Below are 26309 nucleotides of genomic sequence, written 5' to 3'. Positions count from 1 at the left end.
AATTCAATGTTGTTTTATTCTGCTGTCATTAAAAATGGCCTATTTTTCTTCCATGTGTCTAATAAGGCTGCTTTATAAGGTCCTTATTGAATGATTTTTCACCTGTGAAGTACCTGTGTTCTTATCACGGTCTTTTCCTCCACTTAAGAACCATGTTGGTTTCTCCGGATCATGGGATGATCCCATGTTGAATGATTTCATGTTCTTCTTCAGACTCAGTGTTTATCTGGGATTCCACATTAATTTGCCCCAGCTTGATGGGGACCTACACACAAATCTTTTCCTATTTGGATGGCTCTTGGCCTTTGTCTGTTGCTGGTTCATGCAAAAATGGACAAGTGTTAACAATCCACTTCCCTTCTTTCTGGGATTTTCTTCTCAAGCAAATTCAGCAAACTAATCAGAATGATATTGTTTGAAAGACCTTGATGTTTTGTTGTAGAAACTCTCATGCTTTATTTGAGAAGAAAGAGAATGGAATTTCAGATCAATAAACTTGCATTTTTATTTAATGAGGAATAAGGGAAGTCCAAAACACAAGGAAGCAGAATTGGGAGAGGCTCCTAGTCACCACATGTGGAGCTGAATGCCACAGCACCCCCAGGTCTACCAGATAAGGCATCACAGAGTGCATCCCAACAGTCTCCCTGTTTCAGTAAGTGTTCAAGGTGATTCTGAGGGTTGCAGAAACAAGGAAACAAACAAAATTACCCTCCTCTTAAAAAGTTGTCATCTCAGTGAGGTAAGACTTCCTATTCCAGAATTTAAAAATTCCATAATATACTGTTCAAGTAAGATGTAAATTCCTGGCCCAAGGGATACAAGGTGCATTAGAATTATTTTACATTACAGGATTACTAGGTTTCACCAAAACAGTGGGGAAGAAACCAGAAGGACTCTCCCTCCTCACAATTCCCCAGGAGAACCCCCAGAGTCACCAACCCAGCTCCTCTCCAGGTCTCACAACCTAGCACAGAGCCTGGAAAGGCTCTGCAGCAGTGAGGAGCCAACAGGGGGTAGTGGCGGAAACACACTTTGCTCCTCTGCAGCTTGGCCCTCAGGGATCGCACATGTAAAGACCCATATCCTCATATTCTGCACCAAAAGAGCAAGGTGGGTTGGGGCCTTTTCTCATTCCTCGTGACACATGACCCATATTCCTGTACAGGACATGGTTCCTGCCTCTGTCCTCTCATGAGAAACTTGTGCTCACAGTGCTGAGCCTCCTGACTTTGGCTGCAGATCGATGTGGGGGTATTCATTATGGCTGATGTGTGGCTCTCTGCGAATTTCAGGTGTTACTCTGGAGGAGCTGACTTGAGAGGTTCTACAAGAAAGAGCCCTATACCCACCACAAATCACCTCAGTTGCATCACTGCATTCTTGCAGGAATGTTCAAATCCATCCTTGGCCTCAGGCTCCCTCTAGTGTTGTGGTCGGTATTGACCTGACTGAAAGGAAGGGAGACCTGGGCATAATAGCAGTAGACAGCTCCAAGTCAAGACTGGGTGAACTGAAACATCCATGTAATGGAAACGCTCTCCATGGGAACACCAGATGGCCCTGCAGAAATAAACATGTGTGTGTACAGGAAGTCTGAAAGACTATTTAGATAGGAGCTGCCTCTGAGCAATGGGGTTGCAGTTGGTTTTCCTTTCTCCTTTATAAGTGCTTAGATTTATTTGCCTTAAGGACACTATGGAACAATAACTGAAAACAGGCCAATTTCACATTGAATTTAAAACTGAATGCTAACGTGTTTCATTTTAATGAAATAAACAAGCCTATCATACAACAGACAACTCATGAAAGGTAAGTCAGCATGGAATATGCTACTCAGAAAATACATAAACATATGATCTAGCTATGGATGATAGAATTATAATCAGATATCATTGGCACATTAACTTGGGAATTAGTTTTTACACGCAAAAATATAGAATTTCAGTTCCAGTGATCTTGCATTTACACACACACACATACACACACAATTGTAAAATGCAAAGACTCAGAGACCAATTGACTTGGATATTAGAAGACACACATGCTAATGGCTATTCATACACAATTGAGTATGACTCAGGAAGTGTTGCTATGTTGAGACAGCCACATAAAGTTATGATAACTCCTACTAAAGTGCTTCTCAGACTATAGCTGCTGAAGACACTGATGGAGGTTTTGGGGAGAAAGAAGTAATTCTATGAAAAACTGATGACTGTACTAGAGACGATGGGGACATTTAATTTAAGAAACCTCTATTGGAGTAAAGGCTATCAAAAGATGATTAGAATCTGCGTGATCTGGTGCTTTTCCACTTATCTTCAAGAATAATGCAGGCCAGCGCTGTGGCTCAATAGGCTAATCCTCCGCCTTGCAGCACCGGCACACCGGGTTCTAGTCCCAGTCAGGGCACCAGATTCTCTCCCGGTTGCCCCTCTTCCAGGCCAGCTCTCTGCTATGGCCCGGGAGTGCAGTTGAGGATGGCCCAAGTGCTTGGGCCCTGCACCCCATGGGAGACCAGGATAAGCACCTGGCTCCTGGCTTCGGATCAGTGCGCTGAGCCGGCCGCAGCACGCTGGCCACAGCGGCCATTGGAGGGTGAACCAATGGCAAAAGGAAGACCTTTCTCTCTGTCTCTCTCACTGTCCACTCCGTCTGTCAAAAAAATAAATAAATAAAAGAAATAAAAAAAAGAGTAATGGAAACTGGAGCTGGGCTGTGGTGTACTATGTTAAGTTTTCACCTTGAGTGCTAGCATCCCACATTTCGTAGGCTCAAGTCCCGGCTGTTCTATAGCAAGAACCCTGTAAGAGTGAAAGGAATTCAACAACAACAAAAAAAAACTAAACATCCAGTTAAGTAATGGGAAACACCTTAATCATGCATTTTTCAAAAAGAAGAAACTGAAAAGGCCAAAGTCACTTAAAAAATTCACAGGACTACTAGCCATCAGGGAAATGAAATCAAAACCACCATCAGGTTTCACCTTACCCATCATAATGGCTCTCATACAGAAATCAATTAACAACCTATTCTGGAGAGGACTCAGGAAAAAAGGTAGCCTAATCCACAGTTGATGAGTATGTAAACTGATGCAGTCATTGTGGAATACAGTATGGAAATTTCTGAGCAAGAAAATAGATCTGCCATGAGACCAAGACAAGTGACTCCTAGAAATTTACCCAAACAAAATGAAATCAGCATGAAAAGGGGTCATCTGTACCCCCAAGTTCATTGCAGCTCAATTCAAAATAGCTAAGATATGGAATCAACCCAGATATCCATCAACTTATGACCGGAAAAAGAAATCCTGGCATGTATACTCTAAGAATGTTTATCAGTAGTAGAAAAAAAAAAGAATCCTCTCTTTTGCAACAACATTGATGCAACTGGCATCCATGATACTTAAAGAAATGAGACAGTATCAGAAAAGACATATGCCATGTGTGTCTAGACAGAATCTAGAAGCAACTTAAAATACAAGATCAATGGTTCTAAGAAAATGGACAACAGACTCATTATTGTAAAAAGAAAGAATCATTTTTTGACTTACGATACAAAAATGGGATGGTTCAACTTTCGCAAATCAGTCAATGTGATACACCACATTAACAAACTGCAGAAGAAAAAACATATGATTATCTCAATAGATGTAGAGAAAGCATTTGATAAAATACAACACCATTTCATAATGAAAACTTACCTAAAGTTTTCATGATGAAAACTCTAAGCAAATTGGGTGTGGAACAAACATTCCTCAACACAATCAAAGCAATTTATGAAAAACCCATGGCCAGAACCTTATTGAATGGGGAAAAGTTGGAAGCATTTCCACTGAGATCTGGTACCAGACAGGGATGCCCACTCTCACCACTGCTATTCAATATAGTTCTGGAAGTTCTAGCCAGAGCTATTAGGCAAGAAAAAGAAATTAAAGGTTTACAAATTGCAAAGGAAGAAGTACAATTATCCCTCTTTGCAGATGATATGACTCTTTATTTAGGGGATCCAAAGAACTCTATTAAGAGACTATTGGAACTCATAGAAGAGTTAGGCAAAGTAGCAGGATATAAAGTCAATGCACAAAAAGCAAACAGCCTTTGTATACACAGGCAATGCCATGGCTGAGAAATAAATTATATCCCATTCACAAGAGCTACAAAAAAAAAAAAAATCAAGTACCTTGGAATAAACTTAACAAAGGACATCAAAGATCTCTACAATGAGAATTATAAAATCTTTTTTTTTAAAAGGCAGAGTGGACAGTGAGAGAGAGAGACAGAGAGAAAGTTCTTCCTTTTTGTGGTTGGTTCACCCTCCAATGGCCGTTGCAGCCAGTGCACTGCAGCTGGCGCATTGCGCTGTTCCAAAGCCAGGAGCCAGGTGCTTCTCCTGGTCTCCCATGCGGGTGCAGGGCCAAAACACTTGGGTAATCCTCCACTGCACTCCTGGGCCATAACAGAGAGCTGCCCTGGAAGAGGGGCAACCAGGACAGAATCCGGCGCTACGACTGGGACTAGAATTTGGTGTGCTGGCACCACCGGTGGAAGATTAGCCTATTGAGCCACGGCACTGGCCAGAGAATTATAAAATCTTAAAGAAAGAAATAGAAGAGGATACCAATAAATGGAAAATTCTTCCATGCACATGGATTGGAAGAATCAATATCATCAAAACTTCCATTCTCCCAAAAGCAATTTATAGATTCAGTGTGATACCAATCAAAATGCCAAAGAAATTCTCAGATCTTGAAAAAAATGATGCTGAAATTCATATGGAAGCACAGGAGACCTGAAATAGCTAAAGCAATCTTGTACAACAAAACCAAAGCCAGAGGCACCACAATACCAGATTTCAAGACTTACTGCAGTGGATCTATAATCAAAACAGCCTGGTATCAAAATGGATGGGTAGAACAATGGAACAGAGTGGAAACACCAGAAATCAATCCAAACATCTATAGCCAACTTATATTTCATCAAGGAGCTAAATCAAATTCCTGAAGAAAGGATGGTCCATTCAACAAATAGTGCTGGAAAAATGATAACCCATGCAGAAGCATGAAGCAAGACCCCTACCTTATATCTTACACAAAAATCCACTCACTATGACCTGGCACTTTCAAATTATTAGAGGACATCAAAGAAACCCTGCAAGATACAGGCACAGGTAAAGATTTCTTGGAATAGACCCCAGAGGTACAGGAAATCTAAGCCAATATTCACAATTGGATTACATCAAATATCACTTTCTTATGTCTGGTATTGGCAAAAGTAAATCAAAGCCAGATTGATAATAAATAGCAATGAAGAGATGGAAAAGAAGTTTACAGAATCACTTCTATGTATAATGAAAACTTGGTGTGTGATTATCACATCATTTTATTTATTTATTTTTACATCATTTTAAATTCATATGAAATGATATATAATTCAGCATTTTCTTGACAATGAATTACACATTATAATGATTTAACATGTCTAAAGATTGCGCTGAAATATTCCAACTATATTAATAAGCTTATTTTAATATAGACTCTAATGAATTAATAAAAACTGCAAAGAAATGTGTAACTCATTTTATTAAAATATGAATATGACAATGTCAATGAGTTGACATTGAAAATACAGGATTGAAAACAAATGAAAAGTTTCAAGGGGAGCCTTTATCTGAGATTGGTTTTGTGCTTATGAACATAAAACCCAGACTAAGAAATTAGTTCACAGTATTATTTTGAAGAGAGAAGGAATGGGTCCAGCATGGTGGTATAGTGGCTATAAGTAGCACCTATAACCCCGACATCCCATGTTGGTGCCAGTTCATCTTTTGTCCACTCCACTTGCAATCCAGCTTTTTGTTAAGATCTAGAAAATGCTTTGGAAGATGGCCTAAGCCTTTCTGTCCTTGACACTCACATGAAAACCTGAATTAATCTCCTTGCTTTGGCATGAACTAGCACTGGGCCACTACAGCTATCTTCAGATTCCATTACCAGATGGAAGGTTTCTCCCACACTCTATCTTCATTTTCTGTAAATTGGACCTTCAGAACAAAAACATATTAAGATAAGTATAAATTGTTCATAAGGAGGGTACATTATACAAGTTATTTTTAACATCAGAATGCAAAATCAGTCTTATAATTTTAGATTCTAACCAATAAAAACTGAGAGAGCCTAAGAGCTACACCTGAGAACATCTGTTTCCTTAGAAATTCTTCTATCCCTTAATCCTTTCAAAGCATTCTTCTCAGGTCTTAGGAGAATAATGTAGCACTTGGGGACAAAGATGCAGCCCAGGAGCCCCGCACTGGAGCACAAGATGGAGAAGACCTCCACAGCCACCATGACCTTCCCCTTGGTGCTGTGGTAGACAGGCAGAAAGGTCACCCAGACACTGCAGAACACCAGCATGCTGAATGTCAGGAACTTGGCTTCATTGAACTTGTCAGGCAGACTCCTGGCTAGGAAAGCCACAATGAAGCTCGCCACGGCCAAGGAGACCAGGTAGCCTAGGACACAGTAGAAGGCAATGACTGAGCCCTTGTTACACACCAGGATGATGTGGCCATGCTCAGAGTAGGCATCTGTGTCAATAAGGGAGGAGAAGTCCCAAGCCAGATGGCACAGAGAGCCAGTTGGATCAGGAAGCAGATGGGAATAATGGAGTTAGGTAACCCTGATATCAGCCAGTGTCTCATCCTTCTCCCTGGGGCAGTGACCTTGAAGGCCAGAAGCACAGTGATAGTTTTGGCCAGGACAGTGGAAACAGACATGGTGAACACCACTCCAAATGTGGTCTGCTGGAGGACACAGGTGGTTGTGTTGGGACGACCAATAAACACTAAGGAGCAGAGGAAGCAGAAGATGAGGGCAATGAGCAGGATGTAGCTGAGACAACGATTATTGGCCTTGACTAGGGGAGTGTCTCGGTGCTTCACAAAGACCCCAAGAACCACAGCAGTGAGGACAGAGAAGCACAGAGCTGTGCAGACCAAGGTCATCCCCAGGGGCTCTTCAAAAGACAGAAAGGTCAGTTTTTTGGAGAAGCACTGGTTTCGCTCTGTGTTGGCATACTGATGATCTAGACACTTCATACACTGGTCCATATCTGGCAAGAAACGTACAAGAACATCATCCTGAGTTCAGTTATTTCTGATTCACAAGGACCTTGTGGAATAACGGACATAGCTAGTTTAGGCAAATAGCCCTTATTTGATGTTGAAATAGCATATAAAATAACATCTAGGAAATTATTGGCCATTATTCATGCCCATCTTCCTCATGTTAGCCAGAGTTATTACTTCATCTCTCTAACTACCTTACATACTGATGAGTACATGTTCTTTTTCTCCTAACAAAGCCCTACAGGGTACTCTCTGTAACTACTCCTGGTGCTTTAAATCCTACCTTTTTTGCCTGTATCATTTTAACACCGCAAATTCATTCTTCATGGTTTCTCCACACTTGGAAGTGGTGATCAAGATTCCAGAGGTTTCCATGTATTATAAAGATTACTCTGACCTTTATATATGGCACATGCTTGCTGCATCCTCACTTTCAACAAGAGCAAGCAGCAGTCCTTGTTTTCTTAAGTTTTTATGTAGTGATTGCATTTTTTCATAATTTTTTATTTTAAAGTTTTTATTCAACAAATGCATTTTTTTCATAGAACTTTAGAAATATTGTGTTTCTTTCCCCTAAACACAACCTCCCATCCCAACTCTCATCCCATCTCCCTCACCCTCTCCCATCTCCTTCATTATGTTACATTTTTATTTGATTTTATATACAGAGGACCAACTCCATATAACATATAGATTTCAATAGTTTGCATCCACACAGACACACTACATATAGAGTACAGTTTGAGAAAAAATTGCAGTCGATTCTCACAGTTCCACTCATTATGGATGGAGTTCCTAAATGGGGAATAAATGCACAGTGACTTCGTTGTTCCTTTAACAATTAACTCTCATACGTATGATATCAGTGATCACCCAAGGCTCTTGCCATGGGCTGCCAAGGCTATGGAAGTCCTCTGTAACCATAGACTCCATCAGCATTTGGACACTGCCATAAGCAAAGTGGATGTTCTCTCCTCCCTTCTGAGAAGAGTATATCCTTCTTTGTCGATCATTTCTTTCCACTGGGGTCTCACAGTGATCCTCCATGTAGGCTATTATTTGGCCAGAGTCTTGGCTTTCCATGCCTGCAGTGAGCCCTTGTTTTATTGGTGTTATTCCCTCTGTACTCTCGTTGCCTAATCAATGACCAAAGGGCCCCAGTCTTTATTTCTAATGAGTGTTTTTATTTATTTATAATTTAATGGAAATGCAGAGTTTCAGAAGGAGGCAGAGACGTATGAGGGAGAGAGAGGGAGAGGGAGAGAGAGAAGGACAGGAGGGCAGGGAGAAAAAGAGAGGGAGAAAGGAAAAGAGTGAAAAAGAGAAAGAAAGACATCTTCCACCAGTGATTCACACCCCAAATGATGGCAATAAATGGAACTAGGCTGTCTTAAGGCAATAAATGGGAGCTTCTTCTGGGTCTCCTACATGGTGTGGACTCAGAAACTTGGGCTGTCTTCTATTGCTTTCCTAAGCATCAGCAGAGAGCTGCATTGGAAGTGAAGCAGCTGAGACTGGAACCGCTGCCCAACTGGGATGCTGGCATCCCAGTTAGAGGCTTCAACTACTATGATGCAGCACTGGCCCCAGCTTCCCACTCTTAGTGTCATGCACTGGGAGATTTACTTTGTGAATTTTGGGTGCACAGAAAGCACACAACGATCTCACTAAACCACATCTCTCTAAGGTAGGATCTGGATAGTCATTCTATGGGCAAGCACTGATTGAGAGATCACCATTAGAAAACAGATGATCAAGTTCTAGAGAAACACAGAAGAGTTGTGCACTTGATACCTTCTGGATAAGATGCCACCCTTGAGCAGATTTCCACCAAGGACACACTGGGATGCTGCCTGTAATCAAAGTCAGTCTGGAGACCACCTTGAACCCTACTGGCATATTTCCAATTTGCTGCCTTTTTATCCTTGAACATGAATTTTATCTCCATCTCTGCCAGTATCCCCTTCTTTTTCCATACATTTATCCATCAATGTCAGTTGTCACAACTTGCAGATGTCTTTCAAAGTTTAGGTGGTCTTATTTTTGGACACTTCATACTTTTGAGACATTACATGTGCTCATCTTTCAGAGCTTTGATTTCCAGAATTAATAAGCAAAAATATCTCTTTTTGTATTTAATCTAGTATTCCAGCTCTACTTAACTCAATTACTGATTTTTGATTGTATTACACCATCCCTATATCAGTTGAAAATGATGCCATTTGAAATCTTCCTCTATAATAAGTTGCATGGCTTTCATTTTTATTATATGCACAAACAGACCAATGGGTAATTTCCTGCAGAAGTTGCATTCTTTATTCAACTTTGTATCCAATCTTCAGCCATAACTTCCATGTTTTTTAGCATTCTAAAATACTCTTTAGGATTGAAAACTAATCCTTCTTTTTGGCATTTTGTGTTGTTTTGTTCTTTTTTTATAATTCTTAGATCACTTAAATTTATTAAATGTTTTTCTTCAGAAATGCTAATTCTTATTACTCTTTTTCAAGGATTATAAACTGAATTACACTTTATGCAAGACATTGGGCATGATGTAACCTATTTAAAAATACTGTTGGGTTTACATTGTTTAAAATTTCTGTGTGTGAATTTATTTCAACAACAGTGTCTTACAATTTCATTTTGCTGAGATCTCTGGCAGTATTTGATCAAACAAGTTAAGATGTTCCTGTAGAAGAAACAGAATTTTTCCTATTCTGTACAGGAGTTGAGAAAAGTGTTCCTTTCCTATGTGAATGTTTGATAAAGGTGTTTATCACAATAAAAGTATTGGGAATTATTTTAATAACTATAAGGTTACTTGGATTTTTCAAATATTTCTCAAAGTTTTTATAATGTTTCTATCTGGAAATTTCTGAATTTCTTCTATATTCTTCAATCTATCACCATTAAATGATTCACATGTTCTAGTATTAGTATCTTTTATATCTGTGCAGAGATCTCTTCAGCTCTCTTTGTGTAGCACACACAGACATTGTAATCTTGTTTTTAGTACTGTTCCAACTGGATGAGGTTCATAAATTTTACTTGTTTTATGATCACCAACTGTAAGCTCTTCCAATTTTTATTTACTTCAGTTTCCTTATAATGTCCACATCCTATCTTCAAGGGCTTGTGTTGAATTTGCTGTCATTGACCTACCTTGATATGCATACTTTTTACCATGGAAGTCAGCCTGTATTCTTTCAAAATAAATTTTACTCATGAGTGTGTATGAGTGTAAGCATAGGAATGTTCCTGAAGATTTATATTTTGATACGCAATGATTTTGCTCAAAGGCTAAGGTTAGCTCGTTTATGATATCTGATGAGTATTATCCTCAGCATGATATACTGTATAATTTCTAATACAGTTTTTCAAATTACACACAGTTTGATGAGAGTTGTGCTTTCTCACTCCAAGCATGCTATACTTGAATTAGGTGAAAGCATTTTATCTATTCATGTACAAGGAACACAGACGTGAATTTACCAAAATGATTTTGCAAATACTACATGCAGTAAAGTATAGTGTCCAAACTTTTATCATTTTAAGGGTTATTACTGAATATAAGGTTTAACTTCTACCAGAAGGCGAAAAGAATCTTCTCAGCAGTCATACTCCACATCCTTTTCTTTCCATGGAGAAGAGGAATATTTTAAGAAACAGGTGTTAACTTCTCCATGAGGCTGGCACTGACTTACCTGTCTGATTGGAAATCTCATTCTCAGAACAAGGTGTGCAATCAAAACAACAGGTAGGCTTTCCCTCCAGAGGGGTTTTCCTGAATCCAGGGCTACAACTCTCACTGCATACTGAGTGTGGAGTCTGAGAAAAATCAGATGAGTGTTGGTCAGAGTTGGGACTATTGCTTATGTTCCATGTAGAGTGCTTTCAAGTCCTGCACAACCTGTTCACTTAAACTGTAAATACCTATTTCTGACACAATGATGGCATGCAAGTTTATTTTCTAAATAAATAGATTCAAAACATGTGGAGGAACAAGTGCATGTACTGTCCAACCTCAGACACTAAAAACATAAGAAAGTATTTAGATTGGAAGGGGTGTAGTTTAATGTCTCTAAGTGTGTTTTTAATAAGCCAAGTGGCACAAATCCCCATATGAATTGTGGGTAACAATGTGCATTGTGAACCTTATGATCAGGTGCAACTTACCTCTGTAATTCCTGTGGCCCATTCTATCAAATTCTCAGAGAGAGACAACTTCTGGCTCTGTGAGGCATAAGGGGAAAACTGTCCTACTTTAACCTTATGAACAACACCATAAGGAAAATTCCAAAAGTTGAGAATGTCATATTCAGCTTCCAAATTCCTCAAGTGATTCAAATTCACTAGGTCACCCGCAGGATTGGTAAATTGGAGGTTCTTGAGAAATGGGTGCAACTGAAAAAATACATTATATTCACATGAAGACTGCCCAAGCAATAACACATCAAACCCAGGTTAGAGAAAGCCTTTTGTCTGTAATCACAAATAAACAAAGGGAACATTTTATAGCCACCCAATGAATTAAAACTAAAAACATGATGAGAACTACATCAAAGTAAGTATGATTTCACTCATTTTCATCTAAAAACTAGGGCAATCAAAAAGATCTAACAGTGAGATTCTGATCATTTCCAACTGTGGAGTCCATGCAACCAACACTCACTTATTTCCTCAGTGTACCTAGGACAACCATCTGTAGTACAGTTACCAGGATAAAAAATATGCAATTTAATGAGATGTCTTATGTACATTGTGGCTGAACATACTCAACAACATTTGACACTAAAAAGCAATATTTTTTTTTACCACTGAGACTGAAAATGGAATGACACCGTCTAGGTATTCACAAGTCATAATTAAACTGACAGGATGGGAGAGTACTTTTTAAGACACAGCACTGAACCTTATCTAAGTTACCTTCCCACTTGTCAATGGAACCCTGTGTCTTATGACAAATTACAAGCAGAGGCTCATATATATCTTGTGATTGGAGAAATGTTCCCAAGCTACTTGGTTTGAACACCGGCAGAAGCTCTTAAGGGGATCACTTCAGGAGTACATGTCATACAATGGAAACCAAATTACCTGCCAGGGAGAAAATGCCACCTTTGCCCCATTGTTCACTGGCTGCATTTCTACCTCTTGTAGAAGCATCTCATGTACGCTGTGGGCCACAGCATACACAGCATTGTATATGTTGTAACTCCCATCACTCATGCTCATATCCAAACGATGTGGAGGCAAGGATTCCAAGGAGGCATTCAGTGGACAGTTCTGCAAAGTTTTACAGGATGCCCTAGTAACTGAGCAATCAAAAACTGATGACCAGAATCTTAAGAGGTAAATGTCTTCTGGGTATTTGGAAGGGTTAGCTGTCCGAAGAAAGTTTTTGAAACCAGAGATCTCACTATGGTGGTGTGAAAAAATGAGAGTCCCATGGAACGAGTGCAGCAGGATATGTTTCTCACCACTGGCAAAATCGCATTGTGAGGTGGTGACCCAGACTTTCCATATCATTACACGTTCCCATGTTGGAAAGCTGATGCCTATGAGTGAATCAGTGTCACAGAAAAGAATCACCACATTTGCTGATGATTTTAGGATCTGGATATGAAACCTATTCTGGAGTGAAAAATAAGACTCCTCAGTGACTGGGATCAGTTCCACAAAGTCCACACAGATGCCATTCTTCTGCATCTCGACTTTCAAATTGGACATAAACTGAATACCTTTTGGGAGGTCTGAGGTGGTCAAACCCACCCAGGTCTAGCTGAAATGAAGCATCAAGGAGACTATGCCATGGGCCAGAGAAGTGTCTCTGGGGGCCATCTGATAGAGGGAAGGAAACTGACCACTGTCACTCAGAAGTGGTTCAAAAGACCCAAGAGTCAGCTAAGAGAAAATGCAAGAAATCTGTGTAAGGATATTGCCATAGTGTACTATCTTATTCCTGAAGAAATTAAGCAGATGATGGAAGCATCAGAAGATTTTACAATATTTCATTTTTCTCATCCCCCTGCATGAAAACATCCTAGTTCCTGAGACATTACATTCACAGATTAAGGAAAACATTTCTCCTTTTCACTCGCCAACACTCTGCTTCTGATAATATGTGGCTAATCCACCTAATCTCTATACGTCTTTGCTTTTGATCACATGCTGTGGCAAGTGTATTTGGTTCTGTCACTTAAATTTTTGGGTCTAAGTCAGGCACCTCAGGTGATGTGTTTTATCCCTCTCTTTCACTTACACACTCACCTGTGGAATTTTGTAGAGTTCCAGCAGTGTCCCTACTTGGACAGCAATGCTTGTTCCTGATATTACAGCTACAGACTTGCTCCATTTCCTACACATGTAATTAGGAACATCCTCTTCTAGTCCTGCAAGCCAGATGACGGGATTCTGCATCACCATCATGTCACTGTGCATGACATTATAGAGATCAAATCCCAAGGTCACGTTGGGTAAAAGCTGGGGGTTCTTGTTGATCTCCTCAATAGCAAAAACCAAGGCCAGAGCATACTGGTAGTTTTTGGACTGAAACCTGTATGAAATGCACAAGGATCTTTAAGGGAGAAGCCTCAAATCCAGATTATCATCAATTCTACTGTAATAACTGCAACAGTTGGATTGGTCTTGGCCAAAGATTCATATGTTCTAATGATTATCTGCACATTTGCTGAGGACAGCATGTTAAGAGTGTTGCATTTGAAGGACACATGTCCTCACCAGAACCATAGCTGCTACTCCCTTGATCTTGGTCTCCCAGCCTAAATGATACTGAAAATACGATCTGCTTTTACATTATAATGTCTTGGGCATGTTATCACATGGCTGTCCATGCAGCCAAAGAAAATGATCTTATTTTTTAATATAAACCTATCAATTTAAATCATCTCTGGCAACAACTACATCTTCTAAGTTTTTATATTTGATATCTAAGTAGTATAATATGCTCTGGAATGCCCTTTCAAAAGTTTATGCACACCTAGAAAGAACATTCAAGTTTAAAAGAAAACTTGACAAGGAAAGGTGCATCTTTAGCACTGCCTCTACAAATACTCCTATATTCGGAAACTACAATGATGCTTCATCTTATCACATCATTATATGCTTCTTGAAATAGGAGTCCTATGATCATAAGGCTGCAGGTTGTAATGGGAAAAGAGAGTAACTCAACTGAAGGCTATGTGATCACATAGAAGGATGACGTCAAAGCACTGAGAATGGTAGATCTAAGTCTGGATATATCCTGAAAAATCTCTTCCCCAACAAACTCACCCATCAACCACCATCACAAGCCAGGAAAATGAAATCAGATTCAGAGCTTGAAAGAAGGAAATCAGTGAAAAGGGAGGGACACTTTAGAAAAGCCTGAAACACTCCCAGGTTGGATTTGTAATGCTTTACAACTAAGACAGTCATGCATTTATTTTGAACACTAGGTATATATTAAAGTAAATCATTATCAGTGGTATAAGTATATACTCCAAACTGGCCTTATTCACCCAATTTTCCCTACAGAACCAAACATAAATATCCTTCCATGCAAAGAACATGAAACATTTCTACTTTCCAGGTTCTGACATTTCACAAAGTGTGTAAATGAGGAGCCCCTTGTATGTATTTCAGATTTACTGTGTGTTGAGTCATTATGAATAGACTAGGTCATGTACACTGATATTAAGGGTCACTGTGTGCTCCAGAGGAAGTGACAGTTTTTCTTTTCTTGGTTCATGTTGCAACATAATATGTATGCATGCATGAATATTATATACATATTCTTCCTATATATTTATATATAGGTATCCATTACCATGTAAAGAGTTGCTCAATATCTATTGTTTTATATAAATCTCATTTCTATAAATATTTGTTATCCAAATATTTCACTCATACTTTGTATATAATGAAGAACTTTAAAAATCCTTGCTAAGAGTATCAAATAATATTCCATTTTGTAGTTCATATTTCTCTGTTCCCCTCTTCATTCTTTACATTTCCATCAATTCCTTAACCTCTCATTTCTTATTCCCGCTGCCATTGGTAGAAAAGGTCTAAAAGATTTTTGGACACACTGGGCATTTGTGAGAGTTGCCTTTTCAATCTGTTTTATGTTGTGTTTCTTATCTCTAAGAACAGTTTATAAATAATTATTGGGTATTCTAAAGTTGTTGAATCTTATATTATATTCCCAAGTATCATTAACACAGGCATTTTCTCCTGGGTTTGCTAAGATTTGGTTATGATCTCCAGTTGGCAAGGTATACATCTTGGAGGAACCTGGGCTCTATTCATAAACTCTATTCCTACTACGGGAAATTTACACTCTTCTGGTCTCCATCATTTAGGGTACATGTAAATGATGTACTGCATGCATAACCATGGGAAATACCACTAATAATAATAAATAAATATTTCATAATTGGGATGCCATGTGCACTATCAAAATAGGCAAATTCATAAACATCATGTGAAGTGAATAATATCATTATACCAAGCTGGTATCCATTAGATTTTTTCTGGATAGAACTTAGGACAAATGCCTAAAATACTTGATCAGTTGTTTCACCTTTGTGGCACCAACTATAGTTCTAAATTCCATTGGCTTTAATGATACTGCAATGATATATGTCCTAATATCTACCTTCTATCAAAGATCTATGTATCATCAACCAACTTTTATAGCTTACAGTAGAAACCAATTAGAAATTAGCACCAAAATAAACAGATGTGAGGAAAACAATTTCACTGTCCTACAAGATACTATATTCTGGAGGCATGAAATATTCCTGTATAAATATATATGAAACATTTATATTTAGCTACAGGTAGACCGTATCTTAAAGATGGGCAGAGCAGAATAATCCCTCTTCTGAAATGTATTTTTCCAGAAAAAGAATCAGGGGTGCATCCTGAATGTGTAGATTCCAACCATTACAGTTCTTATGGGTATATTCATCATTAACATACAATTATTATTATACTTGTGGCCTGAGGTTACTTTTACCTAGTAAAATCTTACTTTCTTGAATATCTTTTCTTCTTTTTGACTGTAGAAGAAATGAAGTGAGCTCATGGCCCCAAATCTAATATGTAGCAGAAAAGTTTGTGAGCACATGTGGAAGAGCTCATGTAACTCAGGGTTGTTCATTTCAGTGCATGGGTTCTGTAAGAACCTGCTACTGAGGCACAATAGGCCCCTGAGCTGATGAACGTGGACAGCGAAGGACAAGAAGATCCCAACCAGACTCTCCTTTCTCCTATGATGAGATAACATTTCCCTGAACAATTCAATGTGCCAGGCAGAAAGAAATGTCTTCCACATGCCCCAAGTTAATTATCAGAACTTTTTAGGTGGGACAGAAATGGAAAGGGCAGGGACACACAATGCATGTGTCTATCCATCTGCAGACCCAATAGCAAGCATCTATTATGTAAATCAAGGAAAATGATTATGGCAAAGAGAACTTACCCTTTGAATGTGACATGGTTTTTGAAAATATTAATCATTCTGTCCACAAGGTATATGTAAATGGGGAAAAAAGCAGCGATCTCAATATCTCCACCCTTGTAATAACTCCGTTCCATCTGGAAAAAGCAGTTCGGATCATCATGACAAGTCACAAGGAGACACAGTTGCAAAAAGAGCAACAGAAAATTCAAAGGGAACATCTTCAAAGTCTATGAAAACACTAGGACACAACCATAGTGGAACTTGAAGGGTCATGCATGTGCATACAAATAGCATGTGTGTGTGTGTGTGTGTGATTCCTCACATCAAGCCATTTTAATACTGCTCAATCTGATTTCTTTCTACCATCTGTCCATTCGTCCATGTGGGAATCTGGAAGCCTTTCTACCCTGAGGCTCTGCAGCTCAGGGCTTCTGTCCTGAAGAAAAACACAAGAAGGAAAACATGTTTGTGAATCATCCTCTTCACCCCAGGTGCAAGTATTTCCTCCAAGTCCATGGGTACAAAGACTCAAGGGCATACCTCCTATTAGTTACATTTGGTCCATGGGCTTTGTCAATAAACCTCTCCATGAACTTTTGGCAATTATGTACCTGGATTGCATCAGAGGGCATGAAGAGAGGCATCAGGTGAGTTTCTCAGAACGTTTTCAGACCAGAAAACTCCAGTGTAACAGACATCAAAGACCCAAAGAACAATAGGGCAGCCTCCAGACCCCATGTTCTGGGGAGCCACACATTGCCTTGATGCCACACAGACCCAAAGCAGATCCTGTTTACAAAGATACCCAATAGGCCTTCTGATTCTCAAGCACTGTGGAACCAGTAATCACCCTGAATTCAGGAGTTTCATTCTATATGTCAAATCATCACATCCTTACTTGTAAAATACAAAACCCTTCCACATTGCTGTTAACCATGGTAATCTCATGGTAATCTGTTTTCACACTAAAACCTTGGTTAATACTCTCATGAGAACTAGGGACTACTTGAGGACTTCTCACTTTTTACTATAAGGCAGACAATACTAGCTGGAAGTCATCACTTTATTCCCACCACGACAAACACCAAGGGCAGGATGATGCATACAGATACTTGTACTTCTTGAATGTAAATGACTTTAAGGACTCATGTAGGACACCATCAGAGCAGCTACATACCTTTAACACTTTGCACAACCAAGAGACTGCACAACACAACTGAACAAAATGGATAGCATGTCTTGCAAGCAGTAATGATGATCAACACTGACTAATCATTTGTGCTTGCATATCAGTGTGAGGTATCACTAATGAAGTAAATCTAATGAGGAGGGAAACAAGAGAGCATGGAAGAGAACTCTGTTATTCCACTCAGAAGTTTCCTAAACTCAAACTGCTATCAATGAGTTCCCTAATATTTTAAGCAAAACACATTCTCCATTGCCTAGTCACTGCTCTGATGCCATTAGTGAGATTTTGAATACAGGCTCATGCAAATTGAGATAAAGTATAGACACAAAACACAGAAAATTCACTGACTTGCATAAAATTGAAAATATAATGTCTTGATGAGTTAGATTTATTACCAGTACAATGACAAAACTTGTTGTCTATTCAGGTAAACAAGAAAAGTAAATCTAAATCAGAGAGCAAACATCTCCTGTTCTCTCTAATGTGTAGAAACTAAAAGTAGAGTCAATCTGAATGCACAAGATTCACTGAACAAAGGTTGGGACTGGAAAGGATGGATTCCATGCAATGAGAAGGCTTCGAAAATGTATTGAAAATGTGTGTTATGAAGCATTATGCATGAATTTCAAAAAATTTGGCACCCAGATCTATTCATCATTTTTTTTGCTTAACTATTTCTTTCATATTTATCACATATCTTCTACATTCTTTTTTATAGAAAACTTTTATTTAACAAATGTAAATTTCAAAAGTACCACTTTTGGATTACAGCGGTTCTTCTTCCCATAACAACCCTCCCAGCGGCATACCATCCATCTCTTAATCCCTCTCCCATCCCATTCTTCACTCAGATTCATTTTGTTATCTTTATATACAGAAGATCAACTCTATACTAAGTAAAATTACAACAGTTTGCACCCACACAGACACACAAAGTATAAAGTCCTGTTTGAAGATTAGTTTTACCGTTAATTCTCATAGTACAACACATTAAGGAGAGGTCCTATATAGAAGCAAGTGTACAGTAACTCCTGTTTTTGATTTAACAATTGGCACTCTTATTTATGATGTCAGTAATCACCTGAGGCTTTCGTCATGAGCTGCCAAGGCTTTGGAGCCTATTTTTTTATGAATAGAGTTAGACAGTGAGAGAGAGAGAGGCAGAGAGAAATGTCTTCCTTTGTTTGTTCACCCCACAAATGGCTGCTGTGGCCGGAACTATGCTGATCTGAAGCCAGGAGCCAGCTTCTTCTTCCTGGTCTCCCATGTGGGTGCAGCCACCCAAGCACTTTTGGCCATCCTCCACTGCCCTCCTGGGCCAGAGCAGAGAGCTCGACTGGAAGAGGAGCAACCAGGACTAGAACCTGGCACCCATATTTGATGCCAGTGCCACAGTGGAGGATTAACTAAGTGAGCCACGGCACTAGCCCCTGGAAGCCTCTTCAGTTCACAAACTCCAATCTTATTTAGACAAGGCCATAATTAAAGGGGAAGATCCCTCCTCCCTTCAGAAAAAGGTACTTCCCTCTTTGATGGCCCATTATTTACGCTGGGATCTCACTGACAGAGATCTTCCTGTAGGCTTTTTTTTTTTTTTTTTTTTTTTTGCTACAGTGTCTTGGCTTTCCATGCTTCCATGCCTCTCATAAGCTTTTCAGCCAAATCCAAATGCCTTGAGGGCTGATCCTGAGGCCAAACTGCTGTTTAGGGCATCTGTAATTCTATGAGTCTGCTGTGTATCCAGCATCCTATGTTGGATTGTTCTCTCCTTTTTAATTCTATCAATTATTATTAACAGACACTGGTCTTATTTATGTGATCCTTTGACACTTAATCCTATATTTATGATCAATTATGAACTTAAACTGATCACTTTAACTAGTAAGACGGTGTTTATATCTGCCAACTTAATGTGATTTTGAGTCCCATGACACATTTTTAGCTTTACCCTTAGGGATAAGTCCGAGGGAGGATGTGCCAAACTGTATATCTCCTCCATCTCTTATTCTCACTCTTATTCTTTTTGAAAGGCTTATTTTATTTATTTGAAAGACAGAGTTACAGAGAGAGGTAGAGACAGATAGAAAGGTTTTCCACCCACTGCATCACTTCCCAGATGGCCGCAACGGCCGGGGCTGGACCAATCAGAAGCCAAGAGACAGGAGTTTCTTCCATGTCTCCCACGTGGGTGCAGGGGCCCAACAACTTGGGCCATCTTCTACTGCTATCCCAGGCCATAGAATAGAGATGGATCCAAAGAAGAGCAGCTGGGACTCGAACCGGCACCCATGTGGGATACTGACACTTCAGGCCATGGCTTTAACCTGCTGCACCACAGGTTTGGCCCCTCCCACTCTTATTTTAACAAGGATCAATTTTCAGCTAACTTTAAACACCTAAGGATAATTCAATGTTAATTCAAGAGTTCAACCAATGGTATTAAGTAGAAAAAGAAAATACTAAAAAGAATAAAATAGTAAACTGTTGCTCAAAGCACTAATCAAGTCATTGCTTCTCCTAGTGTCAGTTTCACTTCTACAGGTTTCCTTTTAGGTGCTCAGTTAGTTGTCACAGATCAGGGAGAACATAGGATATTTGTCCCTTTGGGACTGGCTTATTTCACTCAGCATGATGTTTTCCAGATTTCTCCATTTTGTTGCAAATAACCAGATTTCATTTTTTGCTTTTGCCACTTTGTAGTATTCTATAGAGTTCATATCCATAGTTTCTTTATCCATTCTTCCATTGATGGGCATTTAGGTTGATTTCACCTCACCTGTCCAAATGGCTCTCCTACAGAAATCAACAAACAACCTGTGCTGGAGAGGATTTGAAGGAAAATGTACCCTCATCCACAGGTTGTGGGAATATAAACTGATTCAGTCATTGTGAAACACAGTATAGAAACCTATGAGAGCTGAAAATAGATCTGCCATATGACCCATCCAACTGATTCCTAGGAATCTCCTCAAACAAAATGAAATCAGCACGAAAAAGTGTCATCTATACCCCCATGCTCATTGCAGCTCAATTCAAAATAGCTAAGAAATGGAATCAACGCAGATATCCATCAATAGCTGACTGGATAAAGAAACCATGGTATATATACTCTAAGAATATTAATCAGCAGGAAAAAAAAAGAAAAGAAATCCTGTCTATCACAACAAAATTGATGCAGCTGAAAACCATGATACTTAAGAGAAATCAGACAGTATCAAAAACAGACATAAACCATATGTATTCTCTTATCCATCATAACAAGTGCCTAAATGTAATGTTGGAGTAAAATTGACAATTTGAGATTCCATGCTTTTTTTTATAGCCTTTGTCTTTATTTTGAGGAATAGTGTTGGTTTCTTCATACCGTTTGTAGAACACATTACATATGGTAAGGTTAATCTCCTGAGTATAAAGTAAACCAGAAAACAGTTCTTTGCAAAAATTAAGAGTGGCGATAGGAGAGGGAGGAGGAAGAAGAATAAGATTGGGGCTGGCGCTGTGGAGCAGTGGGATAACACCCTGGTCTGAAGTGCCAGCATCCTATATGGGCACCAGTTTGAGACTCGTTTGTTCCAATTCCTGTCTGGCTCTCTGTGTGGCCTGGGAAGGCAGTGGAGGATGGCCCAAATCATGGGAGACCTGGAAGGAGCTCCTGGCTTTGGATCAGCACAGCTCTGGCCATTGCGGCCAATTGGGGAGTGAATCATCAGATGGAAGACCTCTCTCTCTCTCTGCCTCTCCTCTCTCTGTTTAACTCTTTCAAATAAAATATATAAATCTTTTTTAAAAAAAGAAGCTTCAGATTTTTGTGGACAGGACAAATGGATAGGTGGGAAGTATCTCTGTGATCTAAAACTGTATATATGATATTCATGAAACTTGTATACATCAAGTAAAATTTGAAATATAAACAAATTGAGTAACTTACAAACAAGAAAATATATTTTTAGAAAGCAGAAGTAACAACAAAATATAATTCATGAACAATGGGAATATAATATAATGGATATTTCTGCACAGATAAATAAATGACCAAAGGACATTACAAATGATGCTAATCAGTACTAAGTATGGACAAGCCGTTCCACACCAGAAGGAACCTCTACTTCACAAACACTAACTGGCTATAAAAACTTTCAAAGTTGTCAGGTGTCAGAGATGCCATAGGGAATTTGGAATCTTGAAACCATGCTAGAAAGTTACAACACATATGGTATGGAAGACAGTTGTCACCTCCTTAGCAAATTCAACATAAAATTCATTGATGACCAAAACATCCCACACCTAATGGTACACTCCAAAATTAGAAAATAGGCAAAAATCTCTTGTACATCAATGTGTGTCTCCAAACAGCCAAAGTGAAAAATAACACACAAGTCAGTGTACAGAGACACAAAACTCAATGAATTACTACAAGGAATTATCAGTTTGTCATGAAAAATGTAGATACCCAAAATGATGTGAATGTTCCTTGAAAACACCATGCAAAATCAAAGGCCACCTAAATCCACAGAGTCTAATATTTAATTTATACAAAACACTCAGGACATTAAATCCATGGAAACAGAAACAGACTGGTGGTTGTGTGACTTACAAGAGAAGGAACTGAGAGTGACCATTAATGGATAAGGAACCTGATTTGTAGCAAAGGAAATATTTTTAAAATATGACAGAGATAACAGTTGCACAAGAGAGTGAATGGTCCAAATGCCATTACTTCACTTTAAAATTGTTACTCTTTGTTTAATTATTTTCTGCTGAAGAAGATATAAAAATCACTTTCTTATGTCTGGTATTGGCAAAAGTAAATCTAAAGCCAAATTGATAATAAGCAGAAATGAGCAGATGGAAAAGAAGTTTGTAGAATCAGTTCTACATATAATGAAAACTTGGTGTGTGATTATCACATCATTTCAAATCTATATGAAATGATAACATAACTAAGAATTTCCTGAATAATGCATATACATATTAAAATAATTTAACATGTCTAATGATTACATGAAAATATTCCAAGTATATTATAAATCTGAAGTTAATATAGACCCTGAATGAATGAAAACAGCAAATAAACATGTAACTCATTTTATTAAAATATGAATATTACGAAATTGACCAGTTGACAATGAAAATGCAGAAATGAAAAGATTCAAGGAGAGCCTTTATCTGAGATGGGTTTCATTTGTGAACTTAAAACCCAGGCTAAGAAATTTGTACACAGTATTATTTTGAAGAAGAGAGGATGATTACGGCCTGTGTTGGGGTGTAGTGGATATAACCTTCACCTGTAACCCCGACATCCTATGTGGGTGCCAGGCCATGTACCGGTTGTCCACTTGCAATCCAGCTCCCTGCTGATGATCCAGAAAAAGCGGTGGAAGATGGCCTCTTGCAGTCCCTGACACCTACATGGAAACCTAACTGAGCTCTTTTCTTTGGCCTGAACCAGCACTGTACCACTGTGGATATCTTCAGAGTATATCACCAGATGGTTTTTCCAACTATAGCTCTGTTTTGTTATTCGATGTATGAGAATTAAAAAGTTTCTAAGAGAAATGTAAGTTGTTCATAAGGTGATTAAAATGTTCAAGTTATTTTATAGCATCAGAATGCAAAATCAGTTTTGTAAATACTAGTTTCAAATCCTTGAAACCGAGAGAGCCTCAAAGGCTTCTCTTCAGAACCAACGCTGGGCCACTTAGACATCTTCAGAATCTATCAGCAGATGGCAGGTTTGCCCCATTCTCCCTTTCTTTTCTGTGAATTGGTCCTTCGGAGCGAAAATATTTTAAGACAAGTATAAATTGTTCATAAGGCCTTTACATTCTGCAAGTTATTTTATACCATCAGAATGCAAAACCAGTTTTTTGAATTTTTGTTTCTAACCATGGAAAACTGCGAGAGCCTTAAGAGCTACTCTTCAGAACATCCATTTCCTTGGAAATTATCCTATCCATTAATCCTTTCAAAGCATCCTTCTCAGGTCTTAGGAGAATAATGTAGCACTTGGGGACAAAGATGCAGCCCAGGAGCCCTGCACTGGAGGCCAAGATGGAGAAGACCTCCACGGCCACCATGACCTTCCCCTTGGTGCTGTGGTAGACAGGCAGGAAGGTCACCCAGACACTGCAGAACACCAGCATGCTGAATGTCAGGAACTTGGCTTCATTGAACTTGTCAGGCAGATTCCTGGCTTGGAAAGCCACAGTGAAGCTTGCCACGGCCAAGGAGACCAGGTAGCCCAGGACACAGTAGAAGGCAGTGACAGAGCCCTTGTTGCACACCAGGATGATGTGGTCATGATCAGAGTAGGTATCTGTGTCAACAAAGGGAGGAGAAGTCCCAAGCCAGATGGCACAGAGAGCCAGTTGGATCAGGGAGCAGATGGGAATAATGGAGTTAGGTAACCCTGATATTAGCCACTGTCTCATCCTTCTCCCTGGGGCAGTGACCTTGAAGGCCAGAACCACAGTGGTAGTTTTGGCCAGAACTGTGGAAACAGCCATGGTGAACACCACTCCAAATGTGGTTTGCTGGAGGACACAGGTGGCTGTATTGGTATGATCAATGAAGAGTAAGGAACAGAGGTAGCAGAAGATGAGGGCAATGAGCAAGATATAGCTGAGACAATGATTGTTAGCCTTGACTATGGGAGTGTCTCGGTGCTTCACAAAGACACCAAGAACCCCAGTGGTGAGGACAGAAAAACATAGAGCTGTGCAGACCAGGGTCATTCCTAATGGGTCTTCATAAGCCAAGAAGGCCACAGCTTTTTGCAGGCAGCGGTCATGCTCTGTGCTGGCATACTGATGATCCAGACACTTCACACACTGATCCATATCTGGTGAGAAACTTACAGTAACATCATCCCCCGTTCAGTTATTGCTGATTCACAAGGACCTTCTAAAATACCCGACTGAGCTAGTTTAGACAAATACTCATTATTTGTTGTTGATGACAACATATAAAAATGACATCTATGAAATTTTTAGGCATTATTTATGCTTTTCAGGGGCAGGCTAGTGGCTCAGTAGGTTAATCCCTTGTGGGTGCCAATTCTAGCCCTGACTGCTCTTCCAATCTAGCTCTCTGCTATGGCCTGGGAAAGCAGGAGAGTATGGCCCCAGTCCTTGAGCCCCTGAACCCCTGTGGAGATGGGAAGAAATGCCTAGCCCCTGGCTTTGAATAAGCACTGCTCTGATAATTGCGGCCATTTGGGGAGTAAACCAACAGACGGAAACCTTTCTATCTGTCTCTCCCTCTACTGTCTGTTACTCTGTTCTCAAATAAAAAAAAATTATTAAAAATTAAAAATAAAAAATAAATAAAAATTCATGTCCATCTACCTCATATTAGTGAGTTATTACTTACTCTCCCTAAGTACCTTACATACTAATGAGTACATTCTCTTTTTCTAATAACAGAGTCCTAAGACCTACTCTCTGAACCTCTTCATGTTGCTTTAAAAGTATATCTTAATCTGTGTCATTTTAACACCACAAACTCATTCTTCAAGATTTCTTAGGATTGGGAAGTGATGGTCAAGGTACCAGAGGATTCCATGTGTGGTGAGGACTACTCTGCCTTTATACATGGCGCATACTTGCTGTGTCCTCACTTTGAACAAGAGCAAGCAGCAGCCCTTGTTTTAAGGGTGCTATTCACTCAATAATATGACCTACTCAACCAGTCAAGGTTCCTTGTGTTGGTTTTTAATAAAAGTTAGTTGTTTATTTATTTATTTATTTATTTTTAATTTTTTGACAGGCAGAGTGGACAGTGAGAGAGAGAGACAGAGAGAAAAGTCTTCCTTTGCCGTTGGTTCACCCTCCAATGGCCACCACGGCTGGCATGCTACTGCCGGCACACCACGCTGATCCGATGGCAGGTGCCAGGTGTTTCTCCTGGTCTCCCATGGGGTGCAGGGCCCAAGGACTTGGGCCATCCTCCACTCACTCCCTGGCCACAGCAGAGAGCTGGCCTGGAAGAGGGGCAACTGGGACAGAATCCAGCACCCCGACCGGGACTAGAACCTGGTGTGCTGGCACCGCAAGACAGAGGATTAGCCTAGTGAGCTGTGGCACCGGCTTATTTATTTTCAATTACTTGAAAGGCAGAGTTACAGAAATAGGAGAAGTAGAAGGAGGAAAGAAGAGGGAGAGTGACAGGGGGAGGAGGAGAGGAAAGGAAAAAGAGAGAGAGAGGAAGAGAAAGGGAGAGAAAATCTTTAACCTGGTGGTTCATACCCCAAAAGACTGCAATGGCTGGAGCTGGGCTGATCTGAAACCAGTAACCAGGAGTTTCTTCTTGATTTTCCAAGTGGGTGTGGGCCCAAAAGCCCAAGCATCTGTAGATAACAGGACTTGAAGTGAAGCAGCTGGGACTGAAACTGGTGCCATCTGGGATGCCTGCATCAGGCAGAGGCTTAACCTGCTATGCCACTCTTAATATCATGGATTGGAAGTTTGTGAATTTTAGGTGCAGAGAAAGCATCCAGCTATCTCTGTGAAGCATAACTCTCTATGGTAG

At 39.6% G+C, this 26309-nt stretch overlaps 1 protein-coding gene and 2 pseudogenes across 1 annotated transcript; all 3 read right to left on the bottom strand.

Moving 5' to 3' along the window:
- The window catches only part of LOC108176155 (vomeronasal type-2 receptor 116-like), a 70194-nt pseudogene extending 64205 nt beyond the window's left edge, over window positions 1-5989 (bottom strand).
- Window positions 5990-6175: 186 nt separating this feature from the next.
- LOC127482607 (vomeronasal type-2 receptor 116-like) lies at window positions 6176-16725 on the bottom strand (annotated as a pseudogene).
- Window positions 16726-23686: 6961 nt separating this feature from the next.
- Window positions 23687-24619, bottom strand: LOC149121411 (vomeronasal type-2 receptor 116-like). The gene has a single exon (XM_089316313.1). It carries the CDS (start codon window positions 24617-24619, stop codon window positions 23687-23689), a length of 933 nt encoding a protein of 310 aa, XP_089172439.1.
- Between the last annotated feature and the right edge of the window lie 1690 nt (window positions 24620-26309).

This window comes from Oryctolagus cuniculus, chromosome 16 (genome assembly GCF_051225735.1).
Source record: "Oryctolagus cuniculus isolate XC-2025 breed Fujian yellow rabbit chromosome 16, ASM5122573v1, whole genome shotgun sequence".
NCBI lineage: Eukaryota > Metazoa > Chordata > Mammalia > Lagomorpha > Leporidae > Oryctolagus > Oryctolagus cuniculus.
This window is presented reverse-complemented; position numbering and strand designations above follow the sequence as displayed.